Raw genomic sequence first — 19,718 nt, 5'->3', positions numbered from 1 at the left:
AACAGAGACCTGAGTGCACAGCGCCCAGCTGTGCTTTATCACCCTGCCTGGCCCATCACCTCAGTCCTTTCCTTCTGGGCTCCCAGGCTTTTTCCAGCTCACCTTGGATGATGCGATGAGATCAAAACGTTTCTGTGTACTCCAGCAAACAGTAAAACAAACGTCGTGGGCACCCAGAGTTTTGAAGGCTCAAAGATCATTGTTCTCATGGCAGTGTTGCTGCATTACAAATGCACATTTGTGTTCTTACCCTGGTGCTGCTTTTGTGTGTAGTTTCAGAGCCGAGCAGCGAGCTCTCGTGTTACGCTGCCTGCATTAAGGTTGCAGTCGGGTGCTGTTCTTTATGCGAGACGTAGCAGCAATACTTTTGTTGCAAGTGTTGGATGTGTGCATCTATCCACAGCATGTGAGACGTTGGATCTCAGGTGACGTGAAACGAAAGCTGTCTGATTGAAAAAGGAATGTATTTCATAGCATCGTCCTTTTGGCTGTTTGTTTTTCACTTGGAATTAAGTAAAACCCCACAAAACCGTGTGTGTTAAAGCTGTTAGGGATTGAAGGCAGCCTTTGGCTTACGTGACTGCTTGAGGCGAGGGTTAGCGCGCAGCGAGTTTGCACTTAGGTTCTTAAATTAGAGACAGTTTTGTATAAATCTGGCTTAACGTAAACCTTTTGCTGATTTTGATCATGGAAAGAGCCTCAGACTGGAACTCAGCAAGAGTTCCATCTCTTGGAATTCTGGGAGCTGAGGTTTTTTTTCCACTTCTGAGCTGCTCAGTGAAGTTTCTGGTTGCTCCTTGGTGCTTTTTTCCCCTAAGATTCACTATTTTGATGGCAGTTTCCCAGTATTCCTGCAGCCCCTTGCCCTGCTGAGCAAGGAGAGCGTGTGCTGCTCCTGGGCTCCCCACGCTGTGCTGGGGGTGGGACTTGCTGAGCCCTCAGCGCACCCAGAAACACAGCCCGCAACTGCTCCTGGTTGAAGTTTTGGCTGTAATTAGGAAAGATGCTCTTTGTCTTGGAGGATGAGCCGCACAGCAAATCAGGAGGTTCTTGTTCATCAGCCCCTTCCCCCGCCCGAGCTGGTGGTGAAGTATTATTTTCCTGCAACAAAAATAGCTAAAGGGATTTTTCCCTCGCTTCAACTGATGAGTCTAAACTTGAAGAACTGAACAATCGTGTGGTGGATCCCAGCCTGAACCCGGGTTTTGTTGATAAACTCTATAGGAGTGTCAGTGTTGTTGTTTAAATTGTAACTCTGTGCCTTTTTGATTGGCGTATCTGGTTCAGGTGCTTGAACATAAAATAATTTGGGAAAGAGAAACTTTCTTGTTGAGTTTTGTTTTCCTCCTACCAAACGCACACAATATACTTCAGTGAGTAATATGGGTAGTGATGTGCTCAGGCTTCAAGGTGGGAAAGCATAGAGGAGGACTTGTCCTTTGTTGGACTGTGAGCAGTGGGACTGATTGCTTTTGTGGTCCGGAATCCGATAGTCCCACACTCACCCAACCTTAAGAGAAAGGGGGAATGGAGAGGGAGGGACTGGGAACAGTGGCATTGAGAAATAGTCAGGAATTTGGCTTTTAGAGTGAAGTGTGGAAGGGGAACTGTTGTTTATGCTAAAGTTTAATCCGTATAAACTTGATAACATAGACAGGTCTTGCATTCCTCCCCGAGGGTCATGGAAGGGCTAAGTTTAGCAAAGGGGAGGTATCCAAAGCGGGCGGATCTGTGCAGTTTTTAAGACTTTTGACTTTTTTTCTTATTCATCCCATTCTAAATGAGGTTTTTTTTCCTACTCATAAACGGTCTTTTGAGACACAGTGTGAGTTAGTTTTGAAAACAATGCTTAAGCCCTCGAATATTTCCAAGTAATTTTAGAGCAGAAAGGTCACGGCGCTTTTGATGTGTTCATATTTAGAGAGCGCTTACAATTGCAATCATATACATTGACAATGAGACGCTGTCTTCTTTTGGTAGCTACTCGTTTGCTGACTCAGGCGTGTTCCTGCCGTCCTTATGGAGCCCATGGTGCGGGGCTGGGCTTCCCTTTGCAGCTTTATTCATTTACAAGGCTTAGCTTCTCGGGTGCTGCACTGCTGGCACAGGAGGCAGTGTGAGGTTCTGATACTGGGAATCCTCTTGTCTTGGAAGCGAGCAGTTTGAAATGCAAGCCTTTGATAGGGAAGGAGTAGGAAGGAGATCTCTTCATCAGGCTTTGTAGCAGAACATATCCGTTGGTGATGATACAGTAAAAAAAAACAGGCTGCAGCTCAGTGTTTCAGTTAGTCAGTGTCAGATAATGCAGTCTCATGGTTGTGCATAGACTTTGTGTCATGGAAATAAGTGGCTGGTGTTTTGGAGGATTGTGTTGCATGGAAATATTTGGATAAGGAAGCCATGCACGCCAGCGGTGCTCAGCATGGAGGAGGGGAAGGAGCTTCCCTGGGAGCGAGTAATAGAGCTGCAGAGTGGTGCTGCTGGGGGGTGGGAGCATGGGGGGCACAGCATCCCAGGGACAGGGGGCACAGCATCCCAGGGACAGGGGGCACAGCATCCCAGGGACAGGGGGCACAGCATCCCAGGGACAGGGGGCACAGCATCCCAGGGACAGGGGGGCACAGCATCCCAGGGACAGGGGGCACAGCATCCCAGAGACAGGGGGCACAGCATCCCTGAGCCGTGGGGCACAGCATCCCAGAGACAGGGGGCACAGCATCCCAGAGACAGGGGGCACAGCATCCTAGAGACGGGGCACAGCATCCCAGCGTGGCTCTGGCCCAGCTGCACAGCGCAGGAGCAGGTTGGTGTTTCTCAGCATGACCCTCTTTCTCTGTTCTGCCTCTGCCTGAGTTGGATCTAGAATGAAGCTGCTCCCTGGATGGCCTCCTCAGCTCATCTGTTGGGGAGGGATGGGGAAATGAGAGCGTGTCCTTGTTTACAGGCAGGGTGGGATACACTGGGAAAAGTTGGATAAACACATGGGAAACTGGAATGTGCTGGGGTTTCAGCATGGATCCCTTCAAATATCAGCAGATCTCCCCCTGGTTTGCATTGCCAATGTATAGGCGCTTGTCCAAGTGAATTGAAGAATATAGGAATCTTCTGAATTTGTTTTTGAACTTCAAGCTTTCGGTTAAAGGCACTAAACCAAATGATTTCCTGTGTTTTAGTGGCATCAGGTTGAAATAGCTTGTAATCATGCTGCAGGAATGTTCTCAGTAATGAGGCTGTAGATTAACTTTCGCCACAGCAGAGATCTGGAAGCTTCCTGCACCTACCGCCCCAGTGAACTCGTGAAGAGGAGGTGACTGCTGATCTCCTTAAGCAGGATCTGCCTGGCTGCAGAAGAGGCTGCAGATTCAGAGTTACTCTTGTGGCCTCATGAACGTCAAGGATGTTGGGGATCAAGGCTGCCTGCTGGTTAACAGGGAACAAGGACACTCGTGGGCTAAGGTCAGGCTCTGAGCTCCACAGTTTCTCTCCAGCTCTGGCATGTTCCTGTCCCGCAGCAGGCTGTGCAGGCAGGCTACCTGGCAGCACCTCCCTCCTGGAAGTGCCTTCCTGCTGCTTGCTGGCAGGGCCAGGCCAGCACCGGTGCAGCAGGGATGTGGAGGCCGCCTGACGCTGTGTCAGCTGAAGTCAGCTCCAAACTATGGCAGCGCTGCGCCCTGCGGGGTTACTCGGGGTGAGGCTGCGTGACACAGCCCAGCACATCCAGCCTGCTCCTCCTGCAGTTCTGCCTTTGTCTGCAAGCTCTGGTGCTTCTCGGGTCCCTCTTCTGAGCTCACCCAGCAGAAAGCTGCTTTAGTTTTTTTTTGGTTTTGTTTTTTCAAGTTTTGGTTTTTGCTGGATTTTTCTCCTTTTGCCAAGATAGTGAATTGAATTGGCTCACAATGAGTTTGACGAGCTTCCAGAGCTCTCACAAAATAAATAGGGGAGAGCCTCTGGGTGGAAATACGGAGGATGTAGTGGGGAGTGACAGAGGGGAGCAGGACTGGCTCCGGTGGCTTCCCTCTGCTACCCAAGGCAGGTGAGCTATGGGATGTGTAGAAATATGTATGAGGAGAACACAGCAAAGCTTGAATTCAGCCAAGGCTGCATGCAGTGGGGATTTCAGTGCCATCTCTTTAATATGGAGAACTTGGTTCAAGTGCCATCTTCTTGATGTAAAGCAATTGGCCGCATGCTGCACATCCCTGTGTGAGCTGCAGGCCGGGCTTCTCAGGCCTTATATGGTGGGACTGGGGGGACTAGTGGAACTCAAGGCAGCATCTTGGCCATTTGAGTTGGAATAAAGTGATTTAAATGTTAACATGTTGTGGCACCTCTGAGCACATACTGCTGTCCAAAAACTCATGTTGGGCGTGAGTAGTGTGTCTCATGAGCAAGAACTTTCATCTGTTACAAGAGTTCTTGTTAAGGGTTATCCTTTATTTCATGAAGACCTGCGCAAATAACCCCAAATCAAAGAACATACAGTAAGTGAAGGTGGGAAGTTTGATCAAGCAGCAGACTGTTATGTTTGGGGTGCACCATTCCCAAACCTGCCCCTTTTTGCTAAGTGTTGTCAGCAGGAGGGTCTGTGCGGAAGTCAGAGCAGCCCTGGTGCAGGTCAGACATGAAGGAGATGCCGTGTCCTCCCAGTGGGGCTCTGTGCAGGGAGGCTGCTCTGCGGTGAGACGTTCCTGGGCCGGAATCCCAAGCTGGCAGCAGCCCTTGCACACACCGATTTGTCTGTGCTGTCAGAAGAACGGTGCTTGGATGCCAAGAGACAGAGCACAGCCTGGGTCGGAGGGCTGTGAGGTGGGTGCAGAGAGCTTGAAGTCTGTCATTTGGCAGGGTCTCTTCAGCCATTGCAGGTTCAGAATGTCCTTTGTATATCTGAGAGCAGAGTGTGCATTGAAATCTGCTGCAGGTTTGCTCTTCCCCTGTTGGAGGTTGGGGCTGTTGGCTTGGAACTGTGGTCAGCAGAAACATAGCGAGTTGCAGCTGGGGAAGGGTGCATGGCAGGAGAGGGAGGAACAGAATGGCTGGGCCAGGTGTTGGCACTGCTCCTCTGGATCTCACAGAGCTGCATGGAAATGCAACAGTGATCCTTTTGCTTGAAGGACTGAACATCCCTTTTGCCCAGAGGAGATGGATGGGGGTGATTTCGGAGCAAAGGGTTGTGAGCAAAGTTTGTACCTTCTTTGTTGGTGCCTGTAATGTCAGAGTTTAAGGCTTCCCTGCTTTCTGTGAGTGATAGCAAAGCAGGCTGCTCCCACGAGAGTCACTGTGTTGGGGCAACATTTTGAAGGAATTCTGATGCTTTCAGTTTTACTTGCGGAGAAGGTTGTGAGGGAGGAAATAAACGGCCTTGACACATATTTGAAACGTGATGGAAACTTTTCTGCGCTCTGTAAAACAAAATTACCTGGGTTGTTAGGAAAGATGGTTTTACTGAAATAGCTTGTGGGTTTAAAAAGTAAAAATTGGTCTCTTGAACAATGGGAATTGCTCTGGAGTTGTGGTAGCGTTCAGAAGGTACAATTCAGCTTAGGTTAAAATCTCTGCAGTTAAACTGCTGATCTCTGCTTGTTGGGATGGTGCCTCTTCTCCTGGATGCTCATCAGCCTGTGAGGGCTGAGAGCAAACAAGTGAGGTGGCTGTGGCAGGCAGTGGGGCAGTCGTCTCACCCATGCCAGGCTCCTAGAATCATAGAACAGCTTGGCTTCTGGGAGGGACCTTAAAGATCATGTAGCTCCAACGCTGTGCTGTGGGCAGGGCTGCCAGCCACGAGTTCAGGCTGCCCTGGGCCCCATGGAGCCTGGCCTCCAACAGCTCCGGGTTGGTGCTCTGCAGGTCCCGCATGGCCCTTTCATGTCTTTCAGCAGTGCAGCAGAGCAGTACTGATGTTAATAGCTGTGGTGGGAGTGCATTGTGTAGTGGACACAGGTGAGAAAGTCGTCTGAATTGTTGCTGGGGAAGCCTTGTAATATGAGCCATGGCATTTTTCCTGCTTGTTTTCACCAGCATCTTAATGCTACAAGATAGTTCAACTCGAGAACCATGTTGGTAATGATTTGTAGCTGTCAGGATTGATGAACTATGTGAAGGGGCCTTCAGAGCATTGTTGGCAAACTGTTTTTGGATGCTTCTGTGTTATTTGGGCAGATAACTTTGTGCTATGTTCCTCCTGTGCTGAGCTCATTCTCCTATCCAACCGTTACCCTGCTGAGGTCTTGACAGTTGTGTTTTTCCATAATGACAAATTAAATTAGCCCTGAGGTGACTGCTGCATGTGAAATTCCTCCTGGTTACAGCTTGTTGGCCTGAATTCTCTGGCTGTTGGGTTTTTGTGTGTTGTGTGTGGGTATATTCAGTATCTTGTGCTTGAAAAGGAGCAGAGGAAAGATGCAGGAGATGCTGGTGTTGAAGGTACAGGGAACGCAGCTTTCTTCTAGAATAGAATTTGTCCAGCTGCGAGTTACTCATCTTCAATCTTGTACAGAATGCACCCAATCTAAATAGCTGAGCATCTCCCTCCTGAATGCGGCAAACCAGCATCTTTTACGCTTCTGTGAAGCTGTAACAGGCGCAACCCATCTTAGGAGCGCCTTCATACTCATGAACCTGCAGCATCCATCATTCTGTCAAGCCTCATTTACTCACGTGATGGGATTTTTTTCCAGGTTTAAAGAGGTTCCTTAGTGTTGGCAGAGACTACGGCACTGAGAATCCCAGACAGGACTGAGAGCAGAGAACGTAATGCAGGAACAAGAGCCACTCCTGAGTCAGACATGAGGTTTTGTTCGTCTTGATCAGGGCCAAAAATTGGTGCTTAGGGAAGAATGTAAGGTGAGAAGACTGCAGGATCTTGGCTGAGATCTCTAATTTCAGTGTAGTAGTTCATGCTGTAATATTAAACACAGCCCTGATTGTGGTTGCTTTGATTTCATATTGCTGTTCTTTAAGGAAAGGAATACAGCTTGACCATTGTGACTTACTTTTGGTTTGATACATTGTTTTTTTCATATGGATAAGTGTATTTCTGCATTAATCCTTTGTATGTAACTGTGTTGGTTTTTTTGAGGGGAAAGGTAGGTTCTTGTTAGTGACAGAGGCAGGAATGGGTGAGCTTCGTGTTAACTGCCCTGTTGGGGCTGGAAGGTATTCTGTGCTGGTGAAGGGCTGGTGGGTCTGAGCACTCAAGAAAACAGATGTTGTGAGTGTGTTGGTAAATAAAAGTACCGATAAAGATAGGTGCTGATAAGTCTCAGCGCTGTGAATGTGAAAGAGAACAATTAAAATGACGTCAGTGCATTGGCTGTTAATACATGTTTTATGAAGCTGTGGGGAAGCTAACACCTTCAGCCAACATCTCTTTCTGCTGGGCAGAAGCAGGCTCCTTCAGAGGAGCACTTAGAGCTGGAGCTGCTTGGGGTTGTTTGAAGCATTCTCCAAAGGCTTCTGAGAATGTGTTCAATGTAGTTTTAGTTTAAAAAAGGTTTTACACTTCTTTTTTTCCCCCCTCCTAAAAAAGCTCCACATGTACTCTGCATGCTGTGAAGACTTAATGACTTGGGCTGATGCTGCCTTGGGATCTGTAGGCTGCATGCAGTCTGTTGCATGGTTTTAAACTTCCCCCAAAGAATTGTGGTAAATCCGTGCGCTGTTTTTCAGGCCCCATTCGACAAACACAGTTCATTTGTAAGCTGTGACGCCAAGAATAAAAGCAACTAGGTGAGATTTTCCAGTCATTGTTAGGTGGAAAGTCAGATCATCGGAAGGTTATTTTTGGCCTTAAAATGCATAGTTGCACAAACACTAGTGGCCCTGGAGAAGAAATGGGCAAAGGTCTGAGCAACTTGATCCAGCTTGGCTCTGCTTTTGGGAGAGAAGGGGGTTTCAGGCTGCTCACTTCCAGTGGTCCCTTCCAACCAGTGTGATGTGTGGAGGGGGGGGGAAGCCAGAGCAGGTGTGACAGCAGGGATATATGGCTGCTGTGAAGGGGGATGCGCTGCGACTACATGTGGTTGTGCTGGAGAAACTGCATCACAGATATCTCAAATATCTGGGATCGTAACTTTGAGAGGACACACCTAGCTGGAGAGAAGGCTGGGAGATGAAATCAGCTTTTAATTTACTGCTCTTTAGTATCTTTTTATCTGGATAGCATAAAATATTTGATAAAGCTTGCGTAAGACGCACGAGGAGGTTAATGAAGTATCATTAGGAGCTCGGAATTGTTTTTGCCACCTTTCAACGAAATGCCTGATCCCACCCAGTTGCAAGGTGGTGCGTTTGGTAGCAAAACTGGAAAGCCAGCCATGCATTGTGAAATGGTGTTTTGGAAAGCAGTAGCTCCAAGGGCCTTAAGGTCACCTCATCTAACTGCCTCTGTGTGCTGCGTGGGTCAGTGTTTTGTATGAAGGGTTAATGTGATTCCCGGGCACATTAGAAAGAATAAAAATGAGAAGAAATAAGAAAACAACGGAGAGAGGAATGTCAAGGAAAAATAAATAAGTAATCTTCCAAGCAGTAACGTTTAGGCTGATAGTGATAGAAGTGAATTTTGGTTTCCATGCTTGAAGAAGAATGCCAGTGTATTTGGAGAGAATTCAAAGGACAGCTGCAGAAACGATCCAGGGACTGGAAAATAAACCTCATGATGTGAGGCTTAAAGGAGCTCAACTTACTCAGCTCATTGAAAAGACAATTGGGAGAGGACTTGATCGTTCTCTGAAAGGAGCTGTGAGATCTGCTGACAAAGACCCAGCAATATCAACAGAGATTGGACAAATCTAGTCTTGAAATACAGTTTCTCAGCGATGACAATAATTAAACATTGGCACAGTTCACGGGGGAGGGGAAAGGAGCAAGCATTCATTTTAGCCTTTTAAAATAGGTCCAGCTTGTCTCTCTCTGGAGGAAATATATTTAATAGTCCATTCCTCAAAATGGTGTTTAAGATCTTTAAAGTTGGAGCAAGTTCAGTTGTTCAGTCAGCAGCAAGGTCATGAAGTAAAGATTAATGTAGAGGAGAAATAGTTAACCTGGTGCTAGCACACTGCCTTGCATAAGACATACAGCATGTGAAGGGAGCTCTGAAACTTAATGCTTTGTGGCTTGCATCTTTGGAACTCGGTTCTTTCCCATACTGCGTTGCTTCAGATGTTTAAGATATGATTAAGGCTTTCTGAAATCCTCTACAGAGAAGCACTGATGTAACTGTGTGCACTCACTGTGTTCAGATGAACGTTGCTGAATTCCAGTTGACCACAGCAGAAGTCTCAATCTTTTTCATCCTTTTTTAGAAGCAACGTTTGAAAAAAATAAAAAATAAATGGCTCAGCGATAACATGATTAGAGCTCCTCTGAGAGGCACAGCGAGCAGGCTGTCTTGGTAGGTTCGTTCTTAATGGAGGATATTCTCTGTCTCAGGTTAGCTGGATGCAGTCGGGAGGTTCATTAGTGTTTGAAACAGTATTAAATAACCATCAAAAGCAGGGTTCTAATGGCACTTGTTTGCTGTTTTTTCGTGCTATTCAAATGAGATTCCTTCAGCAATCCCGCGCCTCCCTCACTTTGTACATTCACCTGGGAAATGGGTGACTCAGTTGGGTGATGGCTCTGCATCACACCTGTGCTTTTTATGTGTTTGTCCATTCAGCCACTCCCTTGACGGCTGAGTTTCTATGTTTTCATAGATTACCTTGCCCTGGGTGCCTTTGCAGATGTGCAGGGCTCTAAAATTCCCTTGCAGGTCCTTCCCAGCTCTCCAAACCTGCTGTGTGATGCATGCTGAGCTCTCACAGCCAGCCTGGCGTGCAGAGGCGGTGCAGGGCTCTCTCCTCTCTGGCATGGCTGCATTCCTGCCTCTCCTCTGCTTCAGGTCCTGCCCAGGAGCTGCTCGGCCTCCTTCCTCTCTGCTGCCGTGCACTCAGAGCAGGAAGCACTGCTGTGTCCTGGGGAAGAAGGCAGCTCAAAACCCCGTAGCTTCTTGCACGTTGAGCCTATCGATTTGTCATAGAAATGGAGCTGTTTTGTAGCTGGGAAGGAGGTTGTCTAGCAACTGCGAGTTCTCTTGCTTAAGGCTAAAGAGATAGCAAACTGCAGGAACGTGTTGGGGCACTGCGCAGTGCAAAGCAAAGGCCTCCAGCTCCGCAATCCAGCACAGCAGCCCCTGCTGCTTTACCTTGTCCAGACAGCCCCGTCTGTCCCAACCTGCTGAAGCTTCTGGCAGAAAGTGCCCCGCACAAAGGAGATTGTAAAGGATTGGCAGGGAAGAAATCTGGCCTTCCCCAACTTCCTGCTGTGTCATCGGCCCTTTTCCCCGTCACTGGGAGGCCCATGGAGGCGCTGAGTCCCTTTGCCTGCAGGAGGGCTCTGGGCCTCTCCTCCGGTGTGAGCAACTCTCATGTTTCACCACGTGGCTGCACATACTTATGTGCAGTTGTAATTGCATAAGTCATTAAGATGTTCTCGTTATACTTCTCATAATCCAGCCTTCAAAAATCCAGTGGTTGTGGTGGCAGGTAGAATTTCATTATGGATTTGTTACAGAACCATTTCCTCAGCGTCGTTTCCGCACCAGCCCTACAAAGTAGCACTTTGGCAGCTGCTTGTTTTGAGCCCTCCTGCCTTCCCACCCACCTGTACTTCATGTGGGGGGTTGCAGTGCTGTGTGCTCAGAAGCTCTTCTCAGAGGAAGACATTACTAATTTTTCAGCAAGCCAGCAAAACTGAAACTGTTCTAAGTAGCTTTTATCTTTATTTAGTCACAAGTTGCAGGTCGTGTCTGCTGATTTCTGGACATGTACGTTTAGCATGAAGATGCATTCAACTCGATTATCCACTTTCTCATCCCATTAACAATAACCAAGCAAATTGAAGAAGTGACTGTGGCTGGAGGCACACTGAGGGATGTGATTTAGAGCTGGATGGTCTCAGTGGTCTTTTCTAACCTTAATATTTCTGTGATTCTATGACTGGCTCTGTCTGCTCACCAGCATGTCCGGGGCTGTTTAAAGTCATCCTGCAGGAAATGTGTGAGATTTACATTGGAGGGGGGGGGGGGGAAGCAAAAGCTCCTGGCAGATCTTGGAGTGCCTCTGGGTTCCAGGCCTGGAAGGACAGCAGCCAGGTTTCCTACTGAGACCTCCCTGACAGAGGCGTGATGTGGGCCCCAGCGCTGGAAGATTGTGGAAATCTCTCCTGAGCTCCTTACTGTGTGAAATTCACTGGGTTTTAGTGCGTCTCAGTGATTACGTAGCTTAATTACCAACTGGATTTGACCGTCTCTCTGTGTGTAGCACAGGCTGCCAATCTTCCCGTGGCCAAGTTTCCCACTCAAAGCACGTTAGACAAATTGCTGTTTGTTAGAGCGCGGCAAACGAGCGTTACATAAGCCTCGAATAACTTCCTTCCAGTTTGGGGGGAAAAACATATTTGCATGATCTCAGGGCCAGGTGCAATGCTGCAGGTCTGGAGGAGGGTCACAGAGCTGCTCAGAGGGCTGGAGTTCCAATGCTCCAAGAGCAGGCTGAGGGAGCTGCGCTTTGAGACCTCATTGTGGCCTTCCAGCACCCTAAAGGAGCGTACAGGTGGGAGGGGGACCGGCTTCTTACAGGGACACGGAGTGACAGGACAAGGGGGAATGGCTGCAAACTAAAAGGGGAGATTTAGGTTAGGTGTTAGGAAGAAATTCTGCACTCAGAGGGCAGTGAGGCAGTGGCATGGCTGCCCAGAGCTGGGGGTGCTCAAGGCCATGGATGGGGCCCTGGGCAGCCTGAGCTGGTGGGGGCAGCCAGCCCACAGCATGGGGTTGGAGCTCTGCGAGCTTTGAGATCCCCTCCAATGAAACTGTTCTGTGACTGAATGAAGCTCCCTGATTATGGAGGGGTGATGGGATTGGGATGTTCAGATCTGGACTTGTAATGGAGAGTGGGGTTGACCATGACTGTGCAGGGGTTCCATGGGGTTTGTGTGCTGCAGCCATGGTGCTGTGCGGTGCCTGCCTGCTGAGACTGGGAGTTCAGCTTCTCCCTTGCCTCTTCCTCCAGTTTGTGGAACAAACTGATTTTCCAGGTCGTTTCTGGATATCGTAGTGTCCTGTTTCCTGCCTGAAACCACAACAGGAGTGAGAGGTGACGCTGCGAAATGGAGGATTCCCGGGGAGTGCAGGCAGGCCGAGGCTGAGCGCTGTGATCCTCAGGCCGCGCTGCCATCTGCCTTGCTGTGAATAGTTTGCTCTGGCGCAGCCCCTGTTCCTCAGTGTTGCATCATCTCTGGGAGAAAGGCCAGGCCCGGAGCCCCAGCACAAAGGCTTTCTGAAGGCGATGAAGCTTGTTCTGTGTGCGAAGCGCCGTGCTCCTTCCTGTCGTCCTTTCCACGGCATTCCTGAAGCTGCCTGGCTCTGGGAACCCTGCAGTAAATTGTCGCTTTATCCCCCAGCTTCCTGCACACCTGGCTGATGCAACGTCTGCGCCGAGCCCGGCTGCGGGCTGCACTGGAGCCGTTTTGTTCAGCCTGGCAGGGAGTGGCCAGGCAGGCAGCCGGCATCACGTGGCGGCCTTAAATAGATGTATAAAGGACGTACAGCCAGACTCGTGAAGCAGAGAGCATTTAGTGGGATTATGGGGGAATCTTTTCCAATTCTAGGATGGGAGGCTGCAATCCTACTCCTTGGCAACTCGTTTGTGGTCAGCCCACCACTGGTTGCAGCTTCTGGCCTCCGCTGCCTGCCAGTAAATTCTGCTGATCCTCCTCCTATATTCAGCGACTTCCCGTGGCTGCGGGGACCGGCCGGATTCTCGTGGGAACTGTAATTCCCTCAGCTTGGACTCGATCCTAGTTATTGCCCTTTATTGCTCTCTTTCCCTCTGACCTTGCGTGTGGTATAAGATTTGCTCTCAAATCCCTTCACAACACAATTTCAAGGTCTGCAGCTCTTTATCTGCACTGGGGTCCAACAACCTTTTTAATTTAGGGCTGCTTAGGAAAGTTTGTATGCTTGCACCACTGAATCATTCACGTGCTTGCTATTATATTCTCAAGCAACAAAATCCAGAACAAAGAAACCTTCTGGCTTGCTACAGTTAAACCGGAGTCACTTACATTATTTCAATTAACCTTATTTTAGCCATAGCCATTTTCTGGCATAGGCAGGCCTCAAAAGTTCACTCTTAAAGTGTAGGACTTGTATGGACAAGGTGTAGCAGGCAGCTTTCCAGTATCACCATTCCTAGTTGCCTGCGCTGCCCTGCTGCAGGAATTTATTGCCCTTATGACCATCTTTTACCTGCTTCTGCTCTTACTCCCCTTGGGGGAGTTCTTGGCGCCAGTGGTGCTCAATGAGACATGGCAGCATTTCCTTCCTGCCAGCCGTTTTGGCAAAGGCTTAGAGGATGCAGTCACAGTAGTCACTGCCACAGCTGGATTCACTGGAGGTTACTTGTCAAGGCCTTACATGCAAAATACCAGTTCTGATCCGTTCTGTTTGCGTTTTGTTATTTTTTTGTGACATACAGACATTCTCCTGTTCTGCTTTACCCTGTGGGAAGTAAGAGCACAACCTCAGACTGCGGAACCAGCACAGCAATTAGGCCGTGTTCCTCTTGCCGTGGTGTTCTTCCCCTGATGCTGGCCCAAATCAGATACTTGTGGAACTGAAAGAGATTATTTCCCCACCCCTGTTTTTTGTATAATTTCTGTGGGGGTTCTATGTATAACACACCTTTCATCGTGTGTTGCCGTTATCTTTAAGGAAAGAACAGAAAATAAAAGTATTTTCAGGGCTTTGTCTTGAATTTGTTTTTGAAAATACCATCTTAAACACTTCAGGATTTGAAGTGTTTGTCATCTTCAGCGATGACTCGGTATATCGTGGGGTACAGCCAATGTTATCCTCTGTTTTAATCACAGAAATAGGCAGTGAAATATTCCTGCTGCCTCTTGAGGTTTTAGTAAACTTGTCCACTGTTAAATTATTATTCTTTCAGCTTTATTTTGATGATAACGTATTTGAGGTTTGAGCATTTCATGGAGGCTGCTAGATTTCCAACTGGTCAAGTCTTCTTAAAACACTCATTTTACAGCCCTTAAAGCCAGGAGGACTTTGCTATCAAGTTCCCTGCTGCGATGGCCCTTTTTCCTCTGTGTTGAGGTTGTTACTCTTTTAGAACATCACCTCTGTGCAAAGGCAGCCAGGTCTGTGCCCATCAGTGCGGGGCTCAGGCAGGTGCCTGAGTAAATCTCCTTGTGTAAATCCACCTCTACATTGTGTGGTCTACCGCAGGTTGCTCCTACTCTGTAATTTGCTTTCCCCTTTCTAATTTGGTACATATTTGTTAATAGAATTATCCTTCTGTGTGACTCTTTGACTACTTTCAAATCGATATAAATTAAACTTTCGTGATGGCAGGGAGGTGTTCTATGAAAACCCAAACCCAGTCTGTAAGGAATGCGGTTGGCTTGTCATGCAGTAGGTATTTCTGGAAGCGAAGTCTTTCTTACTGTTCCTTTCTCTCTTATTACATTTTTCTTCTATTTCTTATAACTCGAAGCCATCAATGATTCCAAAAGAAAAGCACAAACTATTTTTTCTTTGTCTGCAGAACAAAGAAGTTTTGCACAACTTCTTGACTGCTGCTTCAGCAACAAAGTTTTGAGGTTATTCCTTCTGCTTTCCTGAGGAATCTCCCTGGTCCCAGGTCAGCTGCTGGAGCACTTGACCAATGCATTTCATCATTTCTTTGATGGTTTCATTCCTTTCAGTTGCTCACTGTCATCATCAGCAGTCCCTTGGGGTGCAGTTTGCAGATGAGGTTAACTAAAACCAGTGTTTTCTGAGCCAGATCAACTGATGGAATCCTGTGGATGGCTGAGCATTGCCATATAATATATTAAACCTGGTTTAAATGATTGAAGTAAAAATATTTATAGTTTCCAGCTTCTTACTGAGTTTTATCAGAATCACTTTAGCTTGCTTGTACCTCAGTTTTAAACATGGCTGACGTGGCCTGAGCTGAACTGCTTTATCACACTGACTTTAGCTAAGTAGATGTATTTGTAGATACGTGTTGAGATGTCTGACGGAAGCATCGGAAGCTGCTTTAAGTGATGGGAATTCTCAGTATGATTCCTTATCTTCTGTGGAACAGCCTGACTGATGCGTTCACCTGTGGATTCTGAATGCGGTTGGGAGTCACCTGTGAGCTGAAGTCTCACCTTTCCCCTTGACTCCTGGTCTTCTGCAGCACAGCGAGCAGGCTGCAGCCTCCCTGGGTTATTGCATTTTGGCACATCTAATAGTTCTTAAGTGTTTGTGCTTGTTGGTGCTTTATCGTGGTCCTCTGGATCCCAGAGAATAGGCTGAAGTTTGAAACAAACTTAAGCATCGGTGCATTTCTTTTTGCTTATCGATAGCAAAATATAAGAGGAGAGAGTATTAATAAAATGATTATAAATATGTGCTCAGGTGCTGCATGGTACTCCAATAATGGTCAATGCTCCTGTCACTGCTGTTGCTTTTGCTTTATTTTTTTGGAACAGGCATCGTTTTCCCTCCCTGCTTAGTGAACCCAACTAGTTTTCAGAGCAGAGCTCAGCCTTTGCTTTGGTAGGCTGAGGCACAATTCAGGTAAAGCAGAACAAGTGAGTTAAATGACTTACAGATCTGTCTGTTCTGCCTCTGTGTAGGTGTCTTTATGGAACAGCATGTCTGAACTTCTGGGAATTTGATGTGGGGTTTTTTTTTTTTGAGCTAAATATCTTAAACTGGCAAAAAGCCTTGATCTGGTTCTGCTTGCACTGAAGGTGTTTGCCCTTCTGTGAGTATCTGCCCTTGACATGAGGTCTGTAAGCGTGCTGGGAAGAACAGGCAGTGCCTGCTGGGGTTCAGGCAGGCTGCTTTCCTACTTGGGTGTCACTGGGTGACGTGATGTTTGGAAAGAAGACCTCCTTAACATGGTAACTGAATCACTTAACGTTCACATTAGGCGACCATAGATTTTTCAACACCGGGCTTTCAGCAGCACCACTAATGAGAAAAGTTTCCAGCAGTAAATTTTCTGTGTCTTGTTTGATTTGTAACATGGAGGGCAGTGCTTGTGGAAGTGAGCCAATGCAATGCTGCTGCTCTTGCATCCTAAACAGTTTGGAAAATGAAATTTACTGTTAGAGCAGGTGTTACCTAACCTTCGCTTGGCCAGCTCAGATTTATTGCAGTCCTTTCTGTCGATACCGAATGTTACCTGAAATAATGGAATAGCACAGATTTACATTTAGCCAAGGCAGTTGTTTGTGATTTTGGCGTGAAGATGGTGAGTCCTTTGGAGTGTGACCTGTGCCAGGTGGGAATCTGGGACCACAGAGGTGCAGGTGAATGTTCATCTCAGCTGTTGTGATGATGCTGGGGAGGACCAGGTGTCCTTATGCTGGTATGACTGGTTAAGGAGGTAGGACTATAGCATGGGAAGAATATATCTTTAATGTGTTTTCTAAACCAGTTAAGTGTTGTATACCTATTAAGCCGTCAAAATTGCTGTTTCCATTTGATTTTGAGAAGTGTTGTATCACACAGGAGATAGGTTTGTGCTGTTATCTAATGTTCACCACATTTACATTAAGATATGTGGAACTTTAGGAAAACTATAGGTTCTGGGGAGAACATACTGCTTTTGTGTGTGTGTGTGTGTGTGTGTGTGTTTTAGGGGAGAGTGGTTGGGAGGAGTTTGGTAATGCATGTACAGGAAACCAAGCAGTGTGGTGGGTGAACGTTTTGATCTCAGCCTGTTTTCTGTGCAGACCGATGTTTTGGGTGTTACCAGAGCAAGTTTCATAAAGACCCACTGTAATGTAGCCTGAAGGTGGTGTGGTCTTGGACAGCACTTGAGATTTGTCTGAGCAATTCATTTTGAATGTTATATTGTCAGAGTTGAAAGTACACAGAAAGCAACAGCAGCAAACAGCAAGATCTGAGTGCTGGTGATTGTTGGGCAAGTACTGCTGGGTCAACACAAAAGCAATTGAACTGGAATTCGCCTCATCTAACCTTTTTGTTTGGTATCTGGTGTTTCTCCAATCCTCTCTTTCCCAAAAGTGGGAGTTACTGTTGTACAGAAACTGCATGTTGTTTGTTGGGGGGGAGGGTTTCCAATGCAACATGACCCAGAACTCATCCCACTTACCCCTGGAGTGGCACGGTGTCCTGTGAATCTTGAGTCCAGAGGCTGCACCTGGAACCCTTTGGTCCTGCTGAGTCACGAGTGGGCAGGGGCTGGAATTTGTCCTGGTTGCATCTGGGGCTGCTGCCAGCTGGGGATGGTCACGGCAAAGGTTGTGGGATCAACAGGGTAAAGAAACCTGTGCGAGTATTAAAAAGATGGTAAAAAGAGGTTCTGCGTCTTGTCAAAGGGAAAAGTACTGCAACACTGTGAAACCCTGTAGCTTTTCCTTAACATTTAGTCAGTGTTATGTGACTCTGGATTGAAGCAAGAGTTGGGTATTAAAGCAGCAGTTTCTTCTCTGGTGTCAGTGCAGAAATCACAGTTCTGTCACGAGCACAAGGATGAGGCACTCCTGAAAGGGCCTTTTTGTCCTTTCTTTCCTGAAGACTCAAGGACGCCCGTCTGTCCCAGGTTTGAGCTGCCTCTGAGCTTGTCCTGCTCTGTTTGTTCATCTCCTCACCTCTGTGGGAGATCATTGCTTTGGGGCATAACAGGGAATTGCCACTTAGATACTGTTACACACCATGTCTGAAGCTCACTGCATGCCTGCCATGATATCAGGAAGAGATTTCTCCTAGGAATGTGTGTGTAAAAGGCAAATGTAACCCAGTGATGAGAGAAGTGGCCTGCCTTTGAAGACAGGAGTGAAAGGCAATTGAATGCGTGGCATCTCCTCCTGCGGGGTGACCTGGTGCCTGTAATGGAGGTGCAATGCTTTGTTTCTCCCCACTAGGTTTCCCCATGTCCGTGACGTGTTGGCCGAGGCTCTGCGGCTCCTCTCCGCCCTCGGAGCGGCCAGTCGCTGCCCTCTGGACTCCGTGATCCCCGACGGGCGTCATGAGCATTGCAATCCCTCTGGGAGTCACCACACCAGATACATCCTACTCCGACATGGCTGCAGGATCGGAGTGAGTGTTACCCGCGGAGGAGCAGGGGAGGGTGACTGCGGGCTGCGTGAGAGGTGAATGCCGGGATGGACTCTAAATGTGTGACACAGGTTGTGCTGTGGAAATTAGTGCATTTGCCCCATGACATGGGCATAAAGAGGGTTCTGAGAGCATGAGGCACTCGCCCCTGCTTTTTGTATCTGCTTGGCTAGTCTACATGCAAGTACAGGCTGTAGCGCATTTGCTGTACCCATACTTGATGTTGGCAATGTATAGGCCAGCTCCTTTTCAAAAGCTGTTTTATGAGAGGTCAGTATGTCGAGCCTCTCTGCTAGCTCAGGTGCAGCACCAGTGCTTACATGACTGATTTCTGAAGCAGCATGGAGCTTGGCTGGAGATGTGTAGCAGCATCAGCCTGGGTGGACTCCTTCTTGTGTGCTGTTTCTATCACTGAGCTCATTCCAAGTAGTGCAGCTTAGTGGATAGTCCTTGAGGGTCCCCATCAGAGGATTCTGCCTTTATAGAAGTCAGGAACATTTCAAATCCTGAAAATACTTTACTGTGATTTTTTCTTAAAGCCCTTGACATAGAATGGTGTCAACTCACATGAGCACTGTTTTTGTTGGGGACAAGAGGAAGGGCCCACATTATTTCTGTGTGCTTCTACCTCCTGTTTTCCTGCATCTTTCTTTGAAGTATGGACTATAGCATCTATTTTTCTGTGGCATTTTAAAAAGGCTTTTTGAAGATCTGTTTCTCCCGTGTATTAATTACAGGTACCTGCTGTGCAAATACCTGCATGTCAGATTGATCACTGTAGAACAGAGTGCTCCTGTTTCTATTAATTTTGAGCTGTAAGAGCAGTGGACTAGGGTATGAATAATTATTTTGCCCTTCTATCCTGTCCTGTTTTAACTACGTGGAGTCTGACTACACAGTGCATTCACAGTGAGACTGCTAATGCTCTTTCTCATCTGTCTTGGCACTGGCCCCATTTGTAGGCATTCTTTGTGATCCTGCATTCCACCATAAAGTCTGTATTTTTGCACTGTTCCAAATGAGGAGTAGAGCACGTATTAAGTTGTTCATCTAGAGTTGATATCTAATCCTTCACTTTTCTAGACTTAATATTCAGTGCTGCTTGTCACCTTGCATCTCCCACACCAGTTTAAAGACTCAACATCTAGGAATTTTAAAGCAGGAGAGAGTGCTAAATATTTCACTGGTGTGCTATGTGCTTGCTTTCAGAACTGAGTGGGGTATACCTATGAGTGTCCCTTGTAATATTTAAATATCAAAAAGACTGTCTGTAAACCTTCTGCGAGACATCTTTCCCACTGGTTGTAAAGAATTTGCAGGTCCAACTTGAGGCTAGGCTGGAGTGCTCTGATAAAGGCTTTTGAAGATTTCTGAGTTGACTACTTTCTCTGTTTGCTAAAAACTGGTGATGTCAGGACTTTATTCTCCTGGCTCTGCATTCATCACTGCTTTACTGCTGAAGTGTCCCTTGCTGAGTCTGCTCAAAGCTAAGGCTGTCTTCTGCTTCTCTTTTGAAATTCTACAAATTCAATGCATGATATCTGTGCTACTTGAGCTTCTTGTCTCTTACACGGAGTTT

General features: G+C 47.3%; 1 protein-coding gene across 3 annotated transcripts in view; it reads left to right on the top strand.

The window, feature by feature from the left end:
- The window catches only part of SETD5 (SET domain containing 5), a 58,425-nt gene that overhangs the window by 2,725 nt on the left and 35,982 nt on the right, over window positions 1–19,718 (top strand). For all 3 annotated transcript variants that reach the window (XM_085516793.1, XM_015874946.3, XM_085516795.1), the window contains exon 2: window positions 17,947–18,121. In XM_085516793.1, coding sequence (XP_085372919.1) covers window positions 18,051–18,121 — 71 coding nt within the window. In that variant the 5' untranslated portion in view covers window positions 17,947–18,050. The remainder of the gene's footprint in view (window positions 1–17,946; window positions 18,122–19,718) is intronic.

This window comes from Coturnix japonica, chromosome 15 (assembly GCF_054131305.1).
Source record: "Coturnix japonica strain WE chromosome 15, WE-NBRP24, whole genome shotgun sequence".
Lineage (NCBI taxonomy): Eukaryota > Metazoa > Chordata > Aves > Galliformes > Phasianidae > Coturnix > Coturnix japonica.
This window is presented reverse-complemented; position numbering and strand designations above follow the sequence as displayed.